General features: G+C 36.9%; 2 protein-coding genes across 3 annotated transcripts in view; both read left to right on the plus strand.

Moving 5' to 3' along the window:
- SRP54 (signal recognition particle 54) overlaps positions 1–24,861 on the plus strand; it is a 137,009-nt gene that overhangs the window by 80,980 nt on the left and 31,168 nt on the right. The window lies entirely within an intron of this gene.
- FAM177A1 (family with sequence similarity 177 member A1) lies at positions 1,390–23,081 on the plus strand. Of its 2 annotated transcripts, XR_011971809.1 has the most exons (4): positions 1,390–1,688; positions 13,983–14,162; positions 21,380–21,549; positions 22,838–23,081. XR_011971809.1 is itself a non-coding variant. In XM_072629728.1 (3 exons), exons 1-3 carry the CDS (start codon positions 1,530–1,532, stop codon positions 22,844–22,846), a joined length of 348 nt encoding a protein of 115 aa, XP_072485829.1. In that variant the 5' UTR covers positions 1,390–1,529; the 3' UTR covers positions 22,847–23,081. The 2 variants fall into 2 exon arrangements, 1 of the variants encoding a protein (XP_072485829.1); XM_072629728.1 differs by lacking the exon at positions 21,380–21,549.

The following is a 24,861-nucleotide window of genomic DNA, read 5'->3' on the forward strand; positions in this document are numbered from 1 at the left end:
TCTTTTGTAACCCTATATATTTTATTTTAGGCATTTAAAAACTATTCTGAGAAAAGGTCCACAGGCTTCACTAAGGGATCCATGACACAAAAAAAGTTAGGAACCTCTGTAAAGTAGTCTTTTGATAGTTTGATTAGCACTGAATAAGTAACTTGGTTTAGGTAATATTGCAATATTTATTTTATTGGCATAGCCTACTCATGAGCAGCTAATATTCCCCAATTATTTAGGTTTATTTCTGTGCAACGTTTTGTTGCATTTTTAGTGTGTGTCTTAGTAGTAGACTCTGATGTTTTATTTGGTCTGTAATTATTTTGAATGGTCTTTCGCTTTCTTTCTATTGGGTTTATTGATAAAACAAAAATGCTAACAATTTACTTTATATCTTGCAACTTTGCTGAAGTTTTAATTTTTAGTTGTTGGAATTTTTATACCACTTTCTCACTTACAAAAAAAAGTTTTCTCTCCTCTTTACCTGTATTTTCCTCTCACTTCTAGCACCATATTAAATAATAATGGTAATACTGAATCTAATTGAAAAGAATTCTCTTGGTTTTAGAAAGCTGTTACCACTTAAGGAAAGGCCCATTCCAATGCTTGCTTCCTAGTGTTGCTATAATAAGTGACTTGAATTTTGTCCAGTTTTTTCAAAATCTCTTATCACGAGATCTTTATTATCTTTATTCATAGTCTATCATGCTCATATTTTCTTATATTAAATCTACCTTCTTGTTATGAATTCAACTTGGCTATATATTTTTATATTTTGTTGTCTGCTGTTTTTTTTTTTTTAATATTTTTGCTTTGATACTTAGGGATTTCCATAGTTTTCTTTCTCTGCATTGTCTTTCCTACCAAATTCCTTTTAAATATGCTATTTAGATACACCCATTTTTTAGCCATTTTCTCTCTAATTTCTCTTAAGGCTTTTAAAAATTAACCAATCAATGTTCATAAAAATACGTGAAAGTATGACTCTAAGGGGAAAACATTAGGCAGGAGGTAAAGAGAATGAAATAACAGCAACCTTTTTTGCAAGACAGAAAAAAGGGATTGGTGTAGGCTTAAGGGAACATTTCCTATTACTCCGAGTTGTTAAATTGTGGAGCTGATAGCAAAGAGTAGCCTGATTAAAAACATTAATGTCATGTAGTTAAAAATCCCACAGGGACTGGATGTGTGGCAAAGCTTCATTCTCTTTTTGCTCCGACTAAAAGACGCACGAAAGTTTTGGGCACAGCATCGACAAGAAACAGACCTTGGCACCTTCTAAAGTACACAAAGAAGCGCAGGGTGCTTGCAGGAGGCCGGGCCGGGCCGGACACTCCCCCGCCGCCGGAAGAGGCGGAGCCCAAGCGTAACCTCTGGCGTCGCGACGCCGGGAAGGGTGGCCTTCCGCCCTCGCTCCCCCGCCCCCACGCTTGCGGCCCCGCCCATGACCACGCCCGCCAGGGCCGGTGCTCCCGGGCTGTGCTGATGCTGCTAGGGGCCGCAGTGGCTCTGGCGCTGACTCCTTCGGGAGCCAGAGAATGGATGCTGATTTATCGGCAATTACGGTCTATTTCACTTGTCCCAAGAGTTCCGCCACCGCCGCAGCGTGTCACGCCATGAGCAAGGATCCTTCGCGGGGAGAAGACGCTCTGGGAGCGGCGGCCGCCGCGGCACGGCTCGGGGAGCCCGCGGGACAGGTAGGTGAGGCGAGCCGGCGGATCCTGGCCTAGCCGCCGGCCCTGTCTCGCCACCCGAAACGCTGCTCTGGCGGGAGGGGGAGGCCGGCCGCGTCTGCCCCCCTGCCGGCTGACTGGTGCCCCGGGGCTCCCCGGGGCCCTGCTGCTTTGACAGAGGGGACTGGTCCCCGGAGCCCGGGAGGCCTTTCACCCAGCCAAGCCCCTAGGGAAATTACGTTAAATGGAATAGTTGCTGAAAATTGTCCTGGGATTACGTGCGCTTTGTCATTACAATCCTCAAATTATCCCTCCCAGGAAGGACTCCTATCCATTTGCGTGAGATCCATTCGCATTCATTTCCTCCAAGCCTGACAGACGGAAGATGGCCCCGAAGCCTTGGTGCCTGTGTTTACTTAGGTTTTGGGTGGAGTTTGTTTTCTCCAAAACTACGAATTCCTAGTAAATTGTAGTTAATGATGCGTCACACCTAAAAGACAAAAATGACCGCATGGACGGCGTGAAGGGCTCCAAATCTGAGGGACCTGCCTTCCATCGACCTCTGACCTTTGGTGGCTGTTGTCCTTTTTTCCCTCGAGCCACTAATTATGACAGATCCTAGTAAAACGGGGTTGTGATCCTTGTTGGTTGAGCGAGCATCTATCCACGGTCCTAGTGCTGGTTACAGTTCTGTCCCTCTTTCCGTGGAATGTTTTTGCGTTTTCCCCCCGAGAATAGACACTTCCACTGGGACTAGGTGATGTTGTGGGGATCCAAGCCCTGTCACTACCTGTCAAGGGCCACTTCGTTCTCGAGTGCGTTTTGTGCATTTTTTTTATAACGTATTTTTAAAAAAAACACATCTGTGTATATTTTTGCAAAGAGAAGAATCATTTTTGAAATAGGAGTTATTTGTTTGAACTGCCTCATTTCCTGCGTTTGGTACTGGGGAATGCCTCCGCTTTGATTTACCAGCATAATAAACGGAAGTTATTTGTATTACATTGCTTTGCACCATATGAGTTTCTGGAAAGGCGTAGTTAAGGTTTTGGGTTTTTTTTTTAAAAACATTCAGTTATTGTAAATGATGTACTAATTTTACAGAACGCACTTGTGTTCATATTTTTATAAAGCAAAGGGTATTTTTTTGAAATAGGAATCATTATCATGAATGTCTTTAATTTGTAATTTTTTTTCAATTTCCATATTTTTTGCTTCTTAGGATGGTTGTTGTAGATTTGTGTAAAATTATTTTGTCCCAGATAGGTTATTCAGACTCACAAAATTTTAGAATTCGGAGAATCATCTCAGTGGCCATTTAGGCCAATTTATACTTGAGAAAGAAATGCTTATAGGACTCAACTGAAAACAGGACAGTCCAGCCTTTGCTTCAAGACCTACAATGAAGGTCTTTCATATCCACCACTTTCTAAGGCGTCCAAATTTGGACTACTCTAATTGTGGAGAAATTTTTCCTTATATCAAAGTTTTTCTTTAACTTCATTCTAGCCTGCTGACTACTGAGGCATTATTTACTTTTGTGCTAACTTGAACCACTAAGCTAGAAAAAGAGAACCTTTCTTGATAAATCTTTGTATAGCTCTTTGTTGTCCTTGTTACTATATGTAGTTAATTATATTTTCCATGTTATCAGAATTGTCGGTTTTTGTCAAGACATATAAGATTCAGTTTTTAAGTGAATTTCTTTTCTACTGTTTTCTCCTATTGGTCTATCCTAATTCACTTTCAGTTTGCTATTTAGATGCAGTGTTTTCTGTAATTGACTTATGTTCTCTCATAGCTTAAAAAAAGGCATTTGTAGTTCTTAAACAAAGAGGCTATATGTGAAAGTTTGACTCCTAGAACTTAGGCTGAGAATGAAATAGCAGCTACCACTTTTTGTGTGACAAATATTCAAAGTTGATTATTTTTTAAGTAGTAGACTTTCAAATGAATTCTATCACCAAAAAATTAGAATTTGTTCGTGTCTTATTTTCTTTTTCAGTAATGTAAATATAATACTGTTCCCCCAGAATCATGGAATTTTAGAGTTAAATGAGACCTGAACAGCTGTCAGTCAAATTTGGATGTTAAAAAAAAAAAAAAAGGCCTATTAAAGCATGCCCAAGAAGTGACCAAGCTGGTTTGAAGGTCTCCATTTAGGAGAAATCCACTAACTCCTAAGGCAATCAGTTCTTCTTTTGGATTCTACTCATTGTTAGGAAGTTTTTCCTGATAGCAAGCCTAAGTTTTCCTCTTTTCAGTTCTCACTAATTGTTTCTGATTGTGTTCTTTGTAAAAGTCTAATCACTCTTCTACATGACAGTCCTTCGAATGATCATATCCTCCTTACAAGAATCTTCTCTTCTCCAGACTAAACATTCCCAGTTCTCCATTTCATTCTCATGTAGCATAGCTTCCCCTTCACTATCTGTGTCTTATTGGGGCAGCTGGGTGGTTGGAGTGGATAGAGTGCCAAGCCTGGAGTCAGGAAGACTCTTCCTGAATTCAAATCTGGCCTCAGACACTAGCCTGGCAAGTCACTATTTGCCTCAGTTTCTTCATCTGTAAAATGAGCTGGAGAAGGAAATGGCAAATCACTGTAGTATCTTTGCAAAAAAAAAAACAAAACAAACAACCAAATGGGGTCACAAAGAATCCGACACAACTGAGCCACAATCTCCACCTTATCAGTGTCTCCTCTAAACTGAAGTGTCCAGAGCTGAATAAACACTTCAGTTGTAATTTGACCAGAGATCAACAGTGTAAGTGGAACCTGGAGCTTGGAAACTGTGCTTCTCTCACTGCTACCTAAAGTCACACATGATGTATTTACAAGGCCAGCTGACTTATTGAGCTCCCAGAATTTTTTTTTTTTTTTTTTGGAAAAAGCTATCTAACCATGCCTCTTTCGTCTTGTGCTTTTGAGGTCAGTTTTTTTTAAACCTCAAGCATAATACTTATATTTATTTGACTTTTACTTTATTCGATTTAGCCCAGTGCTCTAGTCTGTTAAGAACTTTTTGAACGTAGACTCTGTAATCTAGTGTGTTGTTTGTTCCACCCCACTCTGTGTCATCTGCAAATCTGATAAACATGGCATCTTTTACTTTATCCAAGTCATTGATAAAAATATATTGAACAGCACAAAGCCAAGCAAAGAGGTCTCCCTGGAGACCTCCTCCCAGCTTGACAGGAATCAACAAGCGTTTTATAAAGCACCTACTTAGGTGCTGGTGATAGAAGTACAGTGAATGAAACAGTCCCTACTGATATGGAGTGTACATTCTAAGGGGGAGATAAGTATTCGTATGATATATACAGAATAAATTTAAAGAGAATATATACAAATTAAGCAGTTAGTGATGACTCTTTGAGGTCTAATTATTCATCTAGTTCAGAATTCTCCTAAATTTACTGTCTCTACCATCATCTCTTCATCTTTTCTATAAGAGTAGCATCAGACATTTCTAAAATTTAAATTAACGATGTTATTCATAGGATTATTGACCTAGAGCTAGAAGAGACCTCAGAGGCCATTTAGTCCAATCCAATCTCATTTTATAGATGAGAAATTTGAAAAAAGTTAAATGACTTGCATATAGTCAGAGGCAATAAGACTCAGAGGCAGGATTTTTATCCCCAAGGATTCGACCAGAGTGAGAGCTCATTTCCTTTTTAGTGTACTTGCATTTCTTATCTACCAGTTTGGTAGCCTTGTCACAGTATTAATTAATTTTGCTCAGTAGTTTGTTTTTTTTTTTTGTTAAGAGGGAGAGTTCAATTCTAGGGTGGAGGTAGTATACCTAAAAGTGACAATGACTTTTTAAAACAAAAGACATAAAATGCATTTCAAAATATAGAGTGGTTTAGCTTCTTCTGAATTGACTGTCTTATTTCAGACAAAGGAGTGTGCCTCATAACCCAGTTTTACTAAAAATGGTAGAGTCCAAAATATTAGGGAATCAGAAACAAGATAGGAAATAAATTTAGATCTGAGCCTCTAACCAGGCCAACATGCCGTGTGTGTGTGTGTGTGTGTGTGTGTGTGTGTGTATGTAAATATAATAGTTTCAGGAAAAACCTTGTGCAGAAAATCTTGAATAACAACTCTAATGTTATCTCGGCAGTTTAAATTTCAATATTAAAAAGTAGAGCTTCAAGGAATAAGATAAGTGGATTTATAACATATTTAAATATAAAATGAAACATTCATTGAAATTGCATCTTGTAATTTACTGAGGTTAGAGTCTTGATCTTTGACTCCTGGCCTTCTTTTGATGGGGATTTGACTTCTTGGTAGGAATGTATTATTCATACCTGAAATTTCGTTTTCCAAAATTCTTTATTAAGTCAAATATTGTTAAAGTCCACAAAAAAGAATTATTGTTAGAGACACACTTGACACTAATAAGGTATCAAGGAAAATTTATTACTGCAGAGTTCAAAGGAATTGAACACTTTGACCAAAGCGAACCCCCACCCTCTTTTCAGGAGGAGGGAGCTCTGAATACGAAGCAAGATGAGCTATACACTGTTAGTTCAAGACAGATCCTCCCACCAGGAGGTGGATTGGTCCATTCTCCTTAGGTCACCATCTTCTCTATATGCCCATTACGTAACCACCCTTGGTGTGATCTCCCTCCCAAACATGCTTTAACATAAGACCCATGATCAGAAAATGGAAGGACAATTTTATGCAGGGTGTATCTGCTTATGTGCATGAGGTTCATTAACCAGGCGCAGTGAAGTAAAGCTTTCTCCAGGTAACTCTTGGTCATTTTCCTTGGCTAGTTACATCTAGCTATAGATTTGGTTCCTTTTGGTTCCTTGGTAATTTTCTGAAGGCCACTGTCTGTCTTTTAATTGGTTGAGTTCACCGGCAGTCTGCTGGCCTTTTTATCTAAATTATTCTCAATGACTTATCAACTAACAATAGCTTACTGTGGAAACTTAACTTTTGTTGTCTCTCACATTTTGTGTAACTGCTTCAGCTCAGAAAAAAAATATGTATTTTAAAATACATAGTCTGTTATGGGAAATTAGCACATTTAACTCTTCTTACTAACTATGTGATACATTTATTTTCATTCTTGTAAGGATTTTTTGTTACTTACACTTTTATCCCCAGCATCCCCAAGCACAGTGCTTGGCACATAGTAGTTGTTTAATAAATACTTGTATATCAATTAATTTTTTTCATGCAACTAAGCATGTCATCCAGGGTTGTTTAAGATGACATAAAATGTGAAATCTAAATGTTAGACTTTCTCGCTGATAGAAACTATTAGTACCAACTTACACACGTATACCAGCCCTTATAAAAAGTGGTTTCTCTTCTAGTTTCTTTGAAAAATTCTTCTCAGATCAAATAAAAGTAATTTCAATTCAATTTCCTTAAACAGGAATTTATTAAGGGCCTTCTATATGCCAGATACTATGCAGGACACTAGTGGTACAAACAGAAAACCAAAAGAGTCTCTGTTCTCAAAGTGCTTGCATTCTACCTAGAGAAACAACATTAACACAGATAAATACAAAGTATTTTTTTTTTAATGGGGCTGGGAGAAGGAGGAGTAAGAGAGTATCAGTTACTGAGAGGATCAGGAAAGATCATGTGTACAAGATGGAAACTATATTTTGCTTTTGAAGAAGTAAGGGATTCCAGGAGGCATATGGGAAAGGAAAAGAAAGCATTCCAGACCCATGGAAAGGCACAAAGGCAGGGGAAGGAATGTCCTTTACAAGGGATTAGCAAAGTGGTCAGTTTGGCTGAAGTAGAGTGTGTGAGTCTAGTCACCTACTATGTGACTGTCACTGTGCTAAGCTCACTGTGAGGCAAAGAAAGACAAAAACAGACCCTGCTCTCAGGGAAGAGCATATAAACAACAAAACAGACATGAGATGGACAGGATAAATTGGAATTAATCTCAGAAGGAAAGCATTAGAAATAAATTATATTAGGAAAAATTTCACATAGAAAATAGAATATTAGCTGGGATTTAAAGGAAATTAGGGAGAGTCCAGAAAGGATTCCAGGAATGGAGTATAGCCAATAATAATATAGAGTGGGAGTAGGGAAAAGATAATGTGATAATGCAAATTTTGGACATTTGAGGAACAACAGGGAGAGGCCACTGTCACTGGACTGAAGAGTTCATGGAGGAGAATAAGGTATAAAAAGACTGGAAATGCAGAAGAGGGCCAGGTTGTAAAGAATTTTGAATGCCATACCATATTTGATCCTACAGGTAATAAGAAGCCACTTGATTTTACGGAATAGGAGGAGACTTTCAGTTTGGGAAGATTAATTTGACAGCTGAGTGGAAAATAGACTGGAGTGGAGAGAAAACTGAGGCAAGTAGATCAACTAGCAGACTGTTAACAGTAGTCCAGATGTGAAGTGATAAGGATGTACTTCAGAGTGCTTGAAGTGTTAAAGGAAAGGAATTGTATGTGAGACATGTTGCAAAGACAAAATCAACTGGATTTACAACAGATTGTATGTGGGAGGGAGAGGAAGGAGGAGGTCAGGATGGCACTTTGGTTGTGAGCCTGGGTGATTGATAGGGTAGTGGTACCCTTTGAGAACAATAGGAAATTTAGAAATAGAAAAGTGTGAGGGAAAGTAATGTGAAATATTTCTGGAAGGAAATTGGAGCTAGGTTTTAAAGGGCTTTAAATACCAATCCAAGGCATTAGCATTTTGTCCTAGAGACAGTAGGGAACCACTGAAGCTTTCTGAGGGAGGCATGTGACATGATTGGACCGGTGCCTTCAGAGTATCACCAGTACAACTGTCTGGAGAATGGTTTGCGGAAGAGAGAGAATGGTGATGGGAAGACGTCTGGAGATTATAGCAGTTATTTAGGCAAGAGGTAGTGAGGTTCTTAATAGAGTGTAGGTGTGGACATATGTTATGGAGGTAAAATTGATGAAATTTGTCAACTCATTGGATAAAGAGGGATGAGAAAAAATAAAGAAGACTTCAAGTTGGGAATCAAAGTAACTAGAAGGACTGGTGGTGGTACCATTGATAATAATAGGGAATTTAGAAAGAAGAGTGAATCTTGTGGGGGGAATAATGAGATGATAATTTTGAATGATGATAATGTTGAATTTGAGATGTCTATGGAGTATTCAAGTCAAGGTTTCCAGTAATTTATTGGTGATACTTGGAAATGGAATTCAGGAGGGAGGTGAGAGATGGATATACAAATTTGTAAGATAATCTACATAGAAATGATTATTGAACTTCCTCAATTCTGTAACCTTAACCATTAGGCTACTCTAATCTCTTGGGTCAATTAAAAAATTGCAGTTCTGGGCTTGGAATTAAGATGTCAATGTGATAGGACATAGAGGAGCAGTTCTAAAAATACAGGGAACAATGATAAATAAAACCAAAGAGAAATAGCTATACTAGAAATTCTTGCATCCAGTCTAGGACTTCACAAAAAAATTGCCAAAAGTCTTTTTGGATGGAGGTGGGCCAGAGAAGTGGAAACCACAGTGACCAGGTAAGTTATACGGGAGCCACATCGAGAGACAAGGCAAATATAGTTATAAAGCAGGCATCCAGAACTGGAGTCACAGTAGGAAGAAGAGCCACAACATTGCCCAAGAAGTGTATAGTACAAGTACATCAAAACCACCTGGTACTGGTTAAGAAACAGAGGGATAGACCAGTGGAATAGCTTAGGTACTCAAGACACAGTAGTCAATGAATATAGCAATCTACTGTTTGATATCACACAAGTAGCCTTGGCTGGAGCCACAGCAGAAGCTAGAGATTTATAAATACCCAGGATGGTGCCTAACTTTAGACCCAATATCTAGAACCTCACTAACAGTGACGTCCAAACAATAGAAAGAAATAACCAAACGAGACCTGACAACCCTTCCAAGAGTGAAGGGACAGAGTCTAACTCAACTATAAAGTCCCAGTATAGAAAACGAGGGTAGAGATCTGAGTAAACAAAAGAAAATGCCAAACACAGTAAAGAAGTATTATGGACTGATTGAAGGCCAAGAAGAAACTATAAGAAGAGAATAATGCCACAAGGTCAGGTGTAATTCAGAAGGCGTTGTGGGGTAGGGAATGGCTTAACTATTAGGACTGCAAGAGTATCTGGAAGAAATGAAGTAAGAAACAGGAAAAAGTTGAGAGGAGAATAAAATAGAACAGAAGTTTAGAAAACATCCTAGTAGCAGACTTGCTAAAAAAAATAAAATAAAATGGAAGAAACAATCTAGCAATTCCAGTGAGACAACAAGAAGTGTTAAGACAAAGTGAAGAGCCTAACCCAGGTGAATAGGACAAATCAGTTCTTAAATTTGCCCTTTCCTTGCTCATTGGTTGGATAGTTATATTATTATACTATATATGCTATATATTAATATATAAGATTATGTTGTTAGAGCCTCACATTCTATCTAAATAATTCTTCCCCTCCCATGATATGAAGATAAAATATATCTTCAGTGGAAGGATGATAAAAATTTAAAAGCTCTGATTCTTAATTGTGTAGTAAATCTTACTTTGAGAAAGACAGTAAGATTAGATCATTTCTACTTGAGGACTGGAATATATGTGCTTGGCTTTCATTTGTTTTCCAGTGAGTAGAAGAATATACTTAAGGGCCTGATAGCTGCAGTTGTAGCCTTAACAGGGGTGGGGAACCTGGGACCTGAGGCCACATGTGGCTCTCTAGGTCCTCAAGTACAGCCCTTTGAACCCAAACTTCACAGAACAAATTCCCTTAATGAAAGAATTTGTTCTGTAAAACTTAGACTCAAAAGGCTGCACCCACTCCTTCCTTAGAACTCTTGCTTTTGTGCTAGTGAAAACAGTGACAAAAGGCCAAATATAGATGATGATCCTAAATGACATATAAATTCTTATCCTGGAGGTAAGAGGGAACTAATGAAATTCCTCCACATCCATTCATATATCCACAAGTAAATTTCATATGAGTGCCTAAATACATTTACATTTTAATAATTTTCTATAAATCTTCAAGTTGAATTGAGTCTTTTATATAGAGAACAGAGGATTCATTTTAGAGATCAGGTCCTCAGGGATCCTTTAAAAGATCTTTAGAACCAGATTTCAAGATATATTACAAAGCAGTAATCATCAAAACAATCTGGTACTGGCTACAAAAAAAGAAGTGGTGGATCAGTGGAATACACAATACACAGTAGTAAATGATCCTAGTAATCTAGTGCTTGATAAAACCTAAGATCCAAACTTCGGAAGCAAAAACTCACCACTTATGAAAATTGCTGGCAAAACTGGTAAGCAATTTAGCAGAAACTAGACAGAGACCAACAGCTCACACTGTATATCAAGATAAGATAAAAATAGGCATGTCATTTAGGATAAAAGATGATATCATAAGTAAATTAGGGGAGCATGGAAAAATTTACCTGTCAAATTTAAATTTGTGACCAAACAATATAGCAGTTCTTTTGTGGTGGCAAAGAATTGGAAATTGAGGGAATGCCCATCAATTGGGTTGAACAAGTTGTGGTATATGATATGATGGAATACTGTTGTACTGTAAGAAATGATGTACAGGACTGGTTTCAGAAAAGCCTGGGGATATTTATATGAACTGATTGCAGAAGTGAGCAGAACCAGGAGAACATTGTACACACTAGGATAGGCAGCCAAGATAATGGAGGATGTAAGGGCCTGGCATGCTGTGGTCCATAGCACAAAGTGTTGGATGCAACTGAACAACATCAAAAAAAGATGACCAAGTATGAATGACTTAGCTACTGTAATCAATACAATGATCCACAACAGTTCTGAAGGAGTTATGATGAAAAAATGCAATCCACCTCCAGAGAGAGAACTATTTATAAACGCTGAAGATTGAAGCATACTTTTTGATATATCTTATATAGAAATCTGTTTTGCATGATTTCACACATATAATTGATATTTTTGGGGTGGGGATCGAGAGAATTTTAAACTCAAAATGTAAAAAAAAATGAGTTAAGAGAAAAAAATTCTTTTAACCTGTAGACAGTATGATCCATAATATGGGACATAGGCAAGATGGAAAGAAAAAATGATATGTAAATATTGCAACTCAAAACTTTCACATGAGTTGGATGTACACTGGTTTGATATTCTTCCTATAGCTCTGAATTTTACAAGTTTAACTCCATGAGGTTTGCACTGACTTTCACCCAAGAACAAGTTACTGAAAGGCCAGTGTTTTGTCAGGCCGTCCTAAATTGTATTGTCTTTTCAACTAGCAGGTTTGAGCAGCATTACCTAGGGGACTTCTCCAAAGGGACAATGCGTGACAACTGGAAGTTACACTTCTGAAAATCTGCCCTAGAAACAAGACGGAAAGGCACATCCCAGTGTAATCATATGACACTGAATAATTTATGAATAGTGGTCTATGGCAGATCCTTTTAACGTAGAATTTCCAAGGGAAAATGTTTCTCACCTAACCACAACAAGAAACCTAATGCCTAAATGGACATTAATGTTCATCCCATTTCTTTTTTTGTCTTACTGATTATAGAGTTATGCTTATTGTCCATTTTCTCTTACCTTACCTTTTGGAAGGTTTAGACCAAGGTTGTTCAAGGTTGTTCAATATATTTTATTCCTCCCAGATTTATTGTAATAACATTTGTTTGCCACTTGATCAATGTTTAAAAGAATGTTCTGGATTTTGTGTGATTTGTTCATCATGTTTTTGTTTTGTCGCCACCATAAACCTCTTTGAACTAAGGTTTCTATTTTGCTGTAGAACAAACTGACTTGCGAGATTGTGAACTTATATATTGAGTAGGCCAATTTTGTTGATATTTCTGAGAAAGTATCAAAGAGTGGAATCCTGGAGGAGATAAATTGTGTGTTGAGTAAACATCTCCAAAAAGTGACCTTTGAAATTAAAGAAATAGCTAAAAAAAAAAAATTGTAAAAATAGAAAGCCTTAGCCTGTTAAGAACAGAATAAGCCCTACTGATTCGTATCTTGAAGGAGTCCTCTACTATCTTAGGGATTTCTAGTTCCAGGAAGATATTTTGATGAGATTAACTGAAGAGAAAATATCCCCAAAGGATTAGACCTGATCTTTGGCAATTCCTGAGAATCTAGAGTTAACTCAGTCCAAATAGCGCATTTTTTGCCCCCTGAAGTTACTGGTTATCTCGTAAGTGCCAAATACTCAAAGGCCTTTTTTTCATTCTCCTCAACCTTTGCATTTGCAAAAAATTCCTTTAATGAATTCCTCTAACATATTTAATTTTAAGATTTAAGAACTATAGTTTATAGTACTTTAAAAAAAAAACACCTAGATTTAGGAATAACCTTCAAAAAAGGATTTCCTTTTTAAAGTGTAGTATACTTCCATTGAATCTGTGCTGCTGACCACATTCAGATATGAGGTGATGGATTGTAGGTATAAATCCAACCCCACTTTTTACAAATGAGGAGCCTGTGGCTGCAGAATACACGTTAAATAAGTGTAACTGAGCTCTGATGTTGACCTGAAAGAGAACGTGATCTAATTCGTGGCTTCCACTGCTATGCCAACATCTCCATAATACAACAGCCTTTAGTCTTACTTTTCTCCCTTCTTTCCTCTCAAGACTTCCCTTCTGGGGGTGGTCCAAGAGCGAAAACTCTTCAAATTACCATGTCTGTATTTGTGTACATGTTGTCCTCTCCCCTCACCCATACACCCCCATTATAAATTAGGAGTTTTTTGAAGGTTAAGGTTGTTTTTCTTATTACCCTTGGATCTCTACCACCTAGCATACCCAATGCTGACTGAATAGGATCTCAAATTAATATTTTTTCCCTAATGCCTTCAAATTTATTTTTTAAATTCTGTTTACTCTTAATTCTAAAAGACATTAAAATTACATCATCAGTTGAAGTAAGTTAAGTTTCTGGTTTTCTCTTGCCTTTTTCTTTTTTTACCTGTTATTGAGAGTAGGAATAGTAGAATGAGAGAAGCCCTAGACTGAGTCAGGAGACCTGATTTCCTTTTCTGATACTGGCCCTGACACTAACTCATTTCGTTATCTTGAGCAAACCACAAAACCTTTTTAAGTTTCACTCTGTGAAATGATAGTGGGATCATTGATTGAGAGCTCACACTATCTTTTCTCGTAGGTCATCTAGTTCAGTCCCTTAATTGTATAGAGGAGGAAACTGGGGTGCAGAGAGGTTGAGGGCTTGGTCCTGTTCAACTCTAATTTCCTCTAATATGTGTGTTCCAAAAATGAGCGAAAAAGCCAACTCACATAAATTACTTTTTTTTCTGTAATATGTTACAGGTACAAATGAGTTGTGATGGAAACTTTGAAAATGTAGAGCTGGGTGTAATAGGGAAAAAAAAGAAAATTCCAAGACGCGTCATTCACTTTGTCAGTGGTGAAACCATGGAAGAATATAGCACTGATGAAGATGAAAGCAATGGTCAAGAGAAAAGAGACCTTTTACCTACTATTGATCCGGTAGGTTGTTTACTTTTTCTTTTTTATTACCTTTCTTTTGCCCAGATAAACATCATAGGAGGGTCTTTGAAAGAATAAATTATTTTCATATTTATTTCTCAACTATTCATGACATTGTTAATATTCTTAGGTCTGTGTACATGTAATTTTGAGAAGCAGCTTGGTATAGTAAATATAGTGCTGTACTTGGAGTGCCTGCTCTGACACTTAGTAGCTATATAATCATGGGCAAAGTAATGTGACCAAAAATGAGGATAATAATACCTATCTGATTTAGTTCTTAAGGTTGTTATGAAGCTCAAATGAGAAAGTGGGGTATAAAGCATTTTGCAAAGTCAGTTATTAATGTTATCTTACCTGTTTGAGAGGTTGGTCAGTATGCTTCCTTTAGACTTTATAAGTGGCAATATTCATATCAAAGGTTCTTTTTCAAGTGTCTTATCGGAAAGTCAAGTAAGTAGTGGTTTGATAAATATGAAACCCTCTGCTATGGCAAGCTGTTCCTTGGTTTATAAATATTTTGAAGTGAGATAATAGGTCTCACAGCCCACAGGTCTCTCTACAAGTTTCTATGTAATAGTAGTAATAGTGAATATGTAGTAATGATGAATAAATAATTCATTTATATAGGGCCTACTATGTACAGGGTGCCATGCTAAGCACCTTACAAATACCTTGTTTGATTCTCACAAAAATGCTGGGAAGTAGGTGCTGTTATTATCCTTGTTTTACATTTGAGGAAATTGAAGCCAGTAGTGTCTGAGGCTGGTCTTCTGACTCCAGGCCCACAGTTCTATCTACTGTACCACCTCTCTGTATAACCAGCCTGAATAGACAAGTCTCTGTTCCACCTTTATGCACTATAAGGAAGAGTCTAGAACTTTTCTTAGCCTTTTCCAAATGAACTGAAGGAGTAATTAATATGAAAAGAGAATGTTACAGGATAAATTAGGATTAACTTCTTTCTTTTCATTAATTGCTAAATTTATCACAATTAAGTGGCCCCTTAAGCTCATTTGAACCATAGATTGCGAGCTGCAAGGGTCCATAAAAGCCATCTAGTTTGGCCAAATGAGAAAACCAGGGCCCAGAGAATCTATATGATCAGAGTCTACATGACTTGCCCACGGTCACACAGCTAATAAATATCAAAATGAATTTTGACTTCAAATCCAGCACACCTTTAACTATGCTGTGCTGTTTCCACACAATAAAATTGTATATGCCATGGTGGACCAGCTCTCATCTTTATCTTTTCTACCAAACATTCTTAGTACTTAAAATTTATAAACTTAAAAACAGATCTGTCTTCCTACCCTTTGAAGTGAAGAGAGCCACTGTGATAAGACTACAGAGAGCAGAGTGCTCAAAAGTAGAGATTTTTACTATTTTACAGGTCCACTGTAGTTTGAGTAGGGAAACATTCAAGTAGATGATCTTTAATGTGTCTTCCAATTCTGGATGTAAACTATGCAGTAAATTAGTTTCTTTAGAAATTGTATTCACCTCTCCTAATCAAACTATGGATGTTTCAGACTATTGAAAATCCTTATAATTTTTCTTCCTGAACTAAGAATATTTGTTTTCTGTTATAATTTTGAATGAAGGAATGAATGAAAAAAACTTATTAATTGCTAGAGTTCTGTAGAAATAGAAAATAAATCAGTTTCTCTCAAGAAACACAATTTTAATGGGGAAACAACACATATAAAAGGTTTTGGCTTCAAATCGAGTGGGAAAGTCCCATGGTTCTTAAGGTGTAGTGGTAGAGAAGCTGAAAATGCATCTTTTAAAATGTTATTTCCACTGATAAAATCTTAACGGTTTCTGACGTTGAGCCGTTTGACAGTGCCAAAGTCTCTGGGGGCAAGAACTTTATTCTCTGGGTCTCCAGTAATTGTGATTGCAAAAGCTGCAGCAGAAACAGTTGCCAGGTGGTATCTCCACTGTTATTGTTTCAACAGATGTTGCCAAACGGAGCTGGTGTGGTCTAAGAGGGACTGCTATTCATAAATCTGTTGGGTTTAGGGTCCTGAGCTATCTCTGTGGAATCTGAAGGAAGTGTGGTGGTGGTGGTGGTGGTAGTTTGATTTGCCTGCCCCATGTTCCCTCAGCTTCATCTAGGTAGGCTGCCTAGTTACAAAATATGCTTATGAATTTACCTAAGGTTATTTATAAGCAGAGCCAATAGAATTTAGTAACATAGGAATCAGAGAGGGGGAAAGCCTTCGTTAGTGATGGAAAAATTATTAGGAGTAGGTTAGGTTTTAAATGAAAAATAAGTTTTATTTTACACATGTCAGTTTTGAGATGGGATATCTCAGTATCATTGGGCATTTGCAAATGAGGTTTGAAAGAAATACTGGATGGAGATATAAATTTGGAAGTTATTTGTGTTGAGGTGATCACTGGTAATTTTGGCAGTATATAAGATTATGAAATGAGAGGAAAGGGCTAAGAATTAACCTTTAAGAGAATGCCCCAAGGAAGGAGAAGGTGTGATTAATAGTACCAAAGCCCTTAGAGAAATGAAGCAGGATAAGTAAAGGAAAAAAAACATTGCATTTGGCAATCCTGAGGAGTATCTGGCTATATGAAAGAAGCCAGTTGCAGTACAATACAACAAATAGTTATGAAGTGTATATTGAATGAAATGTTAGGTACTAAAAGGAGGTAAAAGGTTTAGATAAGACAGTCTCTTCTCTCAAAGAGCCTACTGACTTGTAAGGGATTAAAGAATGAATAAGCGATTGATGAAGACACTTTGTAGAGATCATTTTTCTAGGAGGTTAGCAATGAAAAGGAGCAGAGTTCTAGAGAATCTTGAGAAAAGGTACTTTAAAATTTTTTTAAGGATGTGAAGAGTGGAATATGTTTGTAAACTCCAATAGATTTTAAGTTAAGGGAAAAGACAGTTTTATTTTTGTCTTTTTATCTGCAGTGCCTAGAATAGTTCCTTGCAAAAATAGTAGGCTCTTAATAAATGTTTGTTGAATTTCTTTCTTTTTTTAAAGAATTTTAGCCTTTGCACCTTTGTTTTTTAATTATTTTAAACTTAAATACAGAATAAGAGAAAAAGAAATGTTACAAACTTAAATATTAAAACTTAAATACAAAATATGAAAAGAAAAAAAGTTGCCATGTGCACAGCACAATTATAAGAAGGGATTCAAAATATACATGAATAAATTTCCACTTCAAGAAAGCCTATATAATAAATAGTATCTATTGTGTTCAGAGCTGTCCATCTTTTTTTTCCTTGTAAGTTTTCTTTTGTTCTTTGCTGTGCAAGTTTTACTTTGTTCTTTTTTTCTCCCATCGCCTAAGAAAACTGCAGTTAAGTGCAGATATATTTTTATATACACATACATGTTTACATATGCACATATATACTAATATTCACACAAATATATACATGCATATACACATTTACATATGCATACGTATACTTAAATATCTATAATCATAACCATATATTGACATATACATGTGTATGCATCTATGTAAGACTGTACTTTAATTATTTGTCCTCTGATTTTCTGAAGGTGGATAATCTCTTCTGTCATAAGTCTGAGTCTTTCCATATTTTTCTAAGTCCACCAACTCATCATTTCTTACACCCACTACCTTATATTGTCTAGTTATTTTAAATAGTCTAAAACACTTGATTAATAAGGCTGACATACTTAGTTTCCCTATTATTTTCTTTTGATTAAATTTGTTTTAGCTTTAACTTTGTCAAGATTGTCATGATTACTACCCCTGCTTTTTTTCCCTAATAAATTCTAGTCCTGATTTTTATTTTTGTATCTCTTATTTCCTTTCCCTTCTGACTTTACCACTATTCACTACTTTGCCTCTCCTATTACTTAACCTGTCGCCCCCTCCCCCAAGGATCCCTCCCTTATCCTCCCATTCCTGTTAATTACCCTTCTCTACCTTCCCCTTATCATACTCCCTCACTGTCCCCTCTAAAACTCCCTCCCTTATCCTCTCCCCCACTCCCTTTCTCTTTAGCCTTCTATTTCTTTCTGAATTTAGAAAACTTTTATACCCTTCTAGATATATATGTATTCTTCCCTCTTGAACCCATTCCCAATGAGAGTAGGGTTCCAGGACTACCAGCCCTCCTCTCCCATCTAATTCCTCTGTGTCAGTTCTTCCTTTTGCACCTCATTTGTTATAAGGTAATTATTCTTTTTACCTTTCCCTAAACAGTTTTACTTTTTAGAGTCATATCATACTGAGATGTACCCCAATCTTTCTTATCAAGTACCTAATTACTAATTAGAATCTTAGACATACATTTTACAATTCCTCATGTAAAAAGTCAAGTCTGTCCTTATTGAGTCCCTTGTATTAGTCTTTGATAAATACCTTATATTTCTCTTGGATCTTGTATGTCAAAGTTTCTATTTAGTTCAGGTCTTTTTGCAGTAAAATCCTGAAAGTCTGGCAATTCATTGAAAGTCCTTTTTTTTTTTTAAATTCAGGATTTTGCTTAACTTCGCTAGGTATTTTACCCACAATCCCTTTCTTTTGTTCTTCGATATATAACATTCCAAGACCTGCCATCTTTAGTGTTGCTGCTGTTAGGTCTTATGTGATTCTAACTGTGACTCTACCATATTTGAATTGTTTTTTTTCTTGTTGTTTATAATATTTTCTCCTTGAGCTGGGATTTCAGAACTGACTGATATTCCTGTAGGTTTTTCTTATAGAAACTCTTTGAGGTGATCATCACTGGGTTTTTTCTACTTCTACTTTCCCCTCTTGTTCTAACACTTCAGGACAATTTTCTTTAATTATATTTCTTGTATTATTGTATCAAGATTTTTTTGTCATAGCTTTTAGGTAGTCCAGTTATTCTTATGTTTTCTCCTCTTGATCTGTTATCCAGATCAGTTGTTTTTCTTATGAGATATTTCACATTCCCTTCTATTTCTTCATTCTTTATATTTTATTTTATTTTTCTTGATCTGTTGTAACTTTGATGGTTTCCCCTTCGGATTGTTCCAGGAGGACCACTGTTTTGCTCCCACTCTTGTTTATTTTTAACTGCTCTACATTCACCCTGAGGCACTATTTTACCTTGTTTTTGGGGAAATTTGGAGAGCTTGGAATTTTCTGACCTACTATCTCAACTTCCCAGAATTCTCTCAAATTTAATTTATTTGTTTGTAGGTAGAGGAGGAGAGATTGAAGCTGGAAGAGAGAGAAAGGATGATGAATGGCTCAGGGTCTTGAAGGAGGTAGAAAAATGGAGTCAAGGGCAAAAAATAATTTGTAGGAATATCCTAAGTGTTGGTTATGCTGATTTAGCAAGAAATTTTAGCTACTGGAGAAAAAAAAAGAAAAAGTAGCATTCTGTAGGGAAAGATATAATATCCTAAAAAAGTATTTTGATTTTAGATGAAACTAAAATAAGAGAAGAGGGCAGGAAGAAAGCTAGAACAAATGAGAAAAGTTTCCTATGGAAAGGAATGCTTATATTGGATCTGAATATCATTCCTGTTTATCACAATGATTGTGATTATCATACACACTTCTTAGAGGAAAAGAAAATTTTTATTAGAATATACAGTTTTCAAATCTGTTTATTTCTCAAAGTTGAAATTGATCTTTTTTTAAAAAAATTAAGGTATATTTGTAAAGTAATTTATTAAATAATCAACAAACCAAACATACTAGAACTTGTATTGTCTTTCAGAGAAGTCACTTTGGGAGACTAGTCTACAACAAACACAAGAAAGCCAGGTTAGAGATCCCAAAATGTAGTGCAGGGAAACATAGAGCACACAACAAGGCAGAAAAAGTAAAGTAAGGCAGGCAGCTTTATTGAGGGGACATAGTCACAAAAAGAAGGGCAGTCAGGAAGAATGGAAACTGGTTGGGTATACTGGGTTTGGTGGAAGGGATGGCACCAAAACCAGTAAAGTCCAGTGGATTTCTATTGCGTTCTTCTCTGAGTTGAGCAGGACTAGGTGTTGTGGGGAGAGAGTGAGAAGTTTGGATCTGTTTCTTATTGGGGAGAAGGCCCGAAAAGATAAAGAGGATGCCTGGGGAACTGGCAGGTAATTAATACTTAGACTGGTTTTGTCTCTTCCGTTCTTAGACAGGGTGTCTCAGGAGATTTGTGCTTCCCTGAGGCTGCAGGGCAGGGATTACATCAAAATCACATTATCACACAATCACCTAAATTAGCAACAAAGGAAGTCAGTAAAAGCAGTTATAGAGGAAATTTTATCCTGGGTGATTCTCCTGAATTAAAATTCAACAAAAGTGCAAGTTATTGTAGTTACATCCTGGGGATACAAACATCCAAAAACAATAACATTCATAGAATCCTAGAATTGTAGATTTGGAAGGGACCTCTTCACATCTAATCCAAACTACCAGAAAGGAACCACCACTGTCAAATATCCAACACACAGAATTATCTTGGAAGATAACAAGTTATACACTTTAGCAAAAGTAATTTGTCTAGAGTATGCTTTTAAAAACATAACTTGACTTTTGGTAGAGATAATGGAAAAGACTGTAGACTCACCTCCCCTAATAAATTCTCTAGGAAAGTTTTAAAAGGGTACCAGAGGAAACAGTGATGAGAATGTAAAATCAAAGTTCCTCCATCCATTCCAGGACTTCATAAAAGAGTGGTGAGAGGGAATTTACTAAGGGGACCTGAAGCAAACTGCATATTGCTGCTTTGGGGAGACCCAAAGGAAGATAAAAGTTAGTTCCTGAGAAGTTACTGTTCAGAAGATAGAGAAGACTCCACCCCCAGCCTTGTGTGCATGTTTTGAAGCCTTCCAAAGAGACCTGAAGTTAAAATCTCTAATACCTTAGATGCTGTTCAAGAGAAAAGAGCCAGCTTTCATCAGCCTGGTACCTTCATAACCTGGAGTCAGGGTAGGGATAGGGGAATGGGAAGTACCCACTATGAGGCCTGAAATTAATGGGGTTTCTGTATTCAGTGGCCAGGCTAGGGTACTGAGGATAAGAAGCTGAGGTAGAAATCCCTCGTAATGCCTGAAGCCTCTTCTCAGTGCCTCTGTTAGGGATAAGCTCAATTCCTGGTTTAGTGACTGTGGAGGAGGCAGAGAAAGGACCAAAACCAGCACTGTACTGGGCTGGAATCAGAGACAAATCCAGGAAATTTCAGCAGAGGGTGAGACTCAATCCCAGCTCTAAAACTATTTCCTGTTCTAAACCAGGGCTGAAGTATAGAGTCAAGAATCAGCTACCCCATCCAGAACTGTAATGAGTCTGGCAGAAGAAGTGGCATCTATATTACAGAACGGGCTTGCCCATACCATCTAAGACTGGAAAGGGCAGAGCCTGGCTCTCGTTACAAAGTCCCAATCCAGGAATCAAGATCGGAGGGGTGAGTAAATGAAAGAGAATTCTGAATACTGTAAAGAAATATGGCAGGTTTAGACAAGCCCAAGAGAAAAGTAGAGCCTCAGAATAATTGACTTGACCATAAGGATTCTTATGAGTGTTTGAAGAAATGAGGCAAGAGGAAAAAATGATATTAGAGCCCTTGAGGAAAAAATTTGCACAACAAAATGGCTTAGAACAGAAGGTAGAAAGCATTATTTCAAGTAATGAACTTCCTGAAAAGAGTGGAACAAACAGAATTCAACTAGGATCCCTAATCCATTTCCAAGATTTTGCCTCAATTTCCTAGTGGCCCAACATGGGTTCTAGCCTCAGTCCTGCTTCTGTGCCCATTACCTTCCAAGATCTCTCTCCAGGCACTATGCTGGATGCTGAGGAATTCAAAGACAAAAACAAAATAATCCCAGCCCTCAAAAAGCTTATGTTGTAACAGAGGAGATAGCCAAAGACACATAAAGGCTTATGCAGAACACATATGAAACACCTTCTTGAGGAAGAAGACACAAGCAGCTGGAGGGACCAGGAAAAGCCTTTTCCTGAAAAAGGTAATGCTGAGGTTAAGACTTGAAGGAGAGCAGGAAGATTAAGGGCAGAAGCTAGGAGAGAAAACATTCTAGGCACAGGGAATGGCCATTGCACAATGCATAAAGGGGAGTTAATAATAATATGTCTGGAAGGTTAAGATGGGGCCGGGTTGTAAAGAACTTTTGATTCCAAAGAGGGTTTTATTTTTGTTCCTAGAGGTGATAGGAAGCCCACGGGGTTTATTTAGCAGCTGAGTGATATGGTTAGCTATGCATAGATGAAGAGCAGTACTAACGACCAAACTCCAGATTGGTTGTAATGGCTAGTTTTAGTCCTGAGTTAACAGACGAAGAAACATTTTCTCAGTGTTGTGATCTGTGGGACTAGAGTGTTGCATACATTGCTAGTTGTAGCCATTTTTGTCTGTTGGTTTTTGTGATTGTTTTCCTTTTATAAAGGCATAAGTAATTTTTTTTTTTTAAGAATCAGTCATATAAGGTAACTTAATTTTCTTTTTTGACAGAGTAGATGGTGCATATGGATAAAGCTACAGATATAGCTCATTTAGGTTTTATCAAGGCATTTGATAAGAGAAAGAAAAGGGCCCAGGACAGAGTTTGGGGGAACCTTCTATATTTAAGGATCAGAAGGTGGATAACGAATTCTTGAAGGGAGACCATTTGAGAATGGTCATTTGAGAGACTTCTTTGATATATCCCAAATGATGACCTTCTTGGTTTTTTCAGCCCACCTGATAGGATGGTGAATTTACTAGACCAGAAGAATGTGCCCCTGCTGTTCTTATTTCCTTTGCTTGTGTTGTTGATGAAAGGAACAGGAAAAAAAAGAAACAAAAACAAACCTCTCAAAGGATTCTACTTTATAGGATCGTTCTGAAGAAAGTGCTTTACCAACCCTCAATTGCTCTATAAATATAAATAAAGATGAATTGTAATTTTTATAAATAAAAATTTTAATGTAAATTCCACAGCTTTATTTGCCTTTACCTTTCTTCCATCTTTTATATGAACTGATATTTATAAAATCAGTAGACTCTTTAAATGATTGTTACCAGATGTTAAAACACCCTAGGGTTTACAAACTTTGGAGATCATGCTTTAAGTAGTTTGCAGAATTCCAATTGTTTCCAGAATTCAAATAACAAGTTGCTTACTACCAAGAAAAGGTTTATATTATTTCTCAACTCACTGAGCCCCTAGTGGAGTGGCAACATTTTATATGTTTAAAAAGAATTGCCTTCCTTACAACAATTACTTTAAAATGTTTTTGCTAAAAGAGCCTGAATTCATCTCTTCATATTTTTTTAGGGCTCTCTGAGTAGCAAATGACTCCATTTAATTTAAAACAGTATGTGTACACTTAATGTTTTTAGAAATTGCTGTTTTGAATGTAGACTTTGGGATTGGGAATATGGTAACTTTAAAAATACTGCTATCCTTTCTAAGTTGTTTTAAAGACAATGCTCAATTTTAAACATCACTTAGAATTCTCTAAGGCTTAATACCAGTTACTCAAATAATTTTGTTCAATAAGTGGAATTTTACTTATTTTTGAAATTCTTATTGGTATCTTTGATTTATTAATAAATATATACCTCCACTCTCCTCACCAAACCATTCCTTGTAACAAAGAATAAAAAAAGAAAGAGGGAAAAAAACTACTTCAGCAAAACTAACCAACACATCAGTTCAGTTTGGCAGTGGCTAGTGTTTGTTCCACATCCATAATTCCCTATTTCTGCAAAGGAGATAGGTAACATTTTTTTATCTCTTCACTGACTGACCTTTTGTAATTCATGTACAATTTATATACATTTATTACATGTATACCATGTGCCAGTCACTGTACTAAGTGCTGACAATACATTTTAACCTGAATTAATTTACTGTGTACTTTCTGTTCCAAAAGGCTTTAAAGATCTTTGTAAAAAATTACCTATGCCTCCCACCTGGCAGTAGGATGGCTCAATGGATACAGTTCTGAGCCCACAATCAGGAAGACTTATCTTCTTGAGTTCTGATCTGGCCTCAAACACTTACTTAGCTATGTTGACCTTGAGCAAGTCATTTAACTCTGCCTCAGTTTCCTCATCTGTAAAATGAACTGGAAAAGGAAATAGCAAACCACTCCAGTATCTTTGCCAAGAAAAAAATCAGACATGACTAAAAACAACTGAACAACAACAGTGCCTTCATTTTTTGCCCAGTTAAATAAGCATAATCTGATTGCCATTAGAAAGTTGCCTACTGAACACTTTATTACAAGTTCTAAATCTTTTAGTTTAAGAAGAATGAGGGAGCAGGGGGAGGCAGGTGTTCCTTTTCTCATCTGAACATTTTTAGCTAAGATAATTGTTTTTTTCACAAATAAACAACTCAGGAGATGAGCCTGATAGAAAATATGAGATAGATGAACCAAAAACACAAACTGCCCCTCAGTTTTATGTGACCTCCCCCTTCTGCTACCACTGTGATAATGGCAGAAAAGAGGGGAGCAAGTGCCAAGAACCACATGGACCATCTTTAAGACTAGCAAAGTGGAATAAGGGTTTACCGGTTTTCCTTGGAGAGACATAAAGGAGTTGGAGGAAGATGCAAAAAAGCATCATTTCATGGGACACTTAGTCTGTATTGCATTGCTATGGTAAGAGCAAAGCCTAATTCTCCAACAAGTTAGGCTAGCTTTAATTTAGGCCAAAATCTTTTGAGATTTCGTTGGTTTGTGAGATAAAAGGTTCAGGCTGTTGATA

This window comes from Notamacropus eugenii, chromosome 1 (genome assembly GCF_028372415.1).
Source record: "Notamacropus eugenii isolate mMacEug1 chromosome 1, mMacEug1.pri_v2, whole genome shotgun sequence".
NCBI classification, from domain to species: domain Eukaryota; kingdom Metazoa; phylum Chordata; class Mammalia; order Diprotodontia; family Macropodidae; genus Notamacropus; species Notamacropus eugenii.

Excerpts from the sequence above, each read along its gene's own strand:
- FAM177A1 (XM_072629728.1), top strand. The coding sequence starts at position 1,530 with ATGGATGCTGATTTATCGGCAATTACGGTCTATTTCACTTGTCCCAAG. Across the intron at positions 1,689-13,982 it reads TCGGGGAGCCCGCGGGACAG|GTACAAATGAGTTGTGATGG; the intron begins GTAGGTGAGGCG and ends AATATGTTACAG.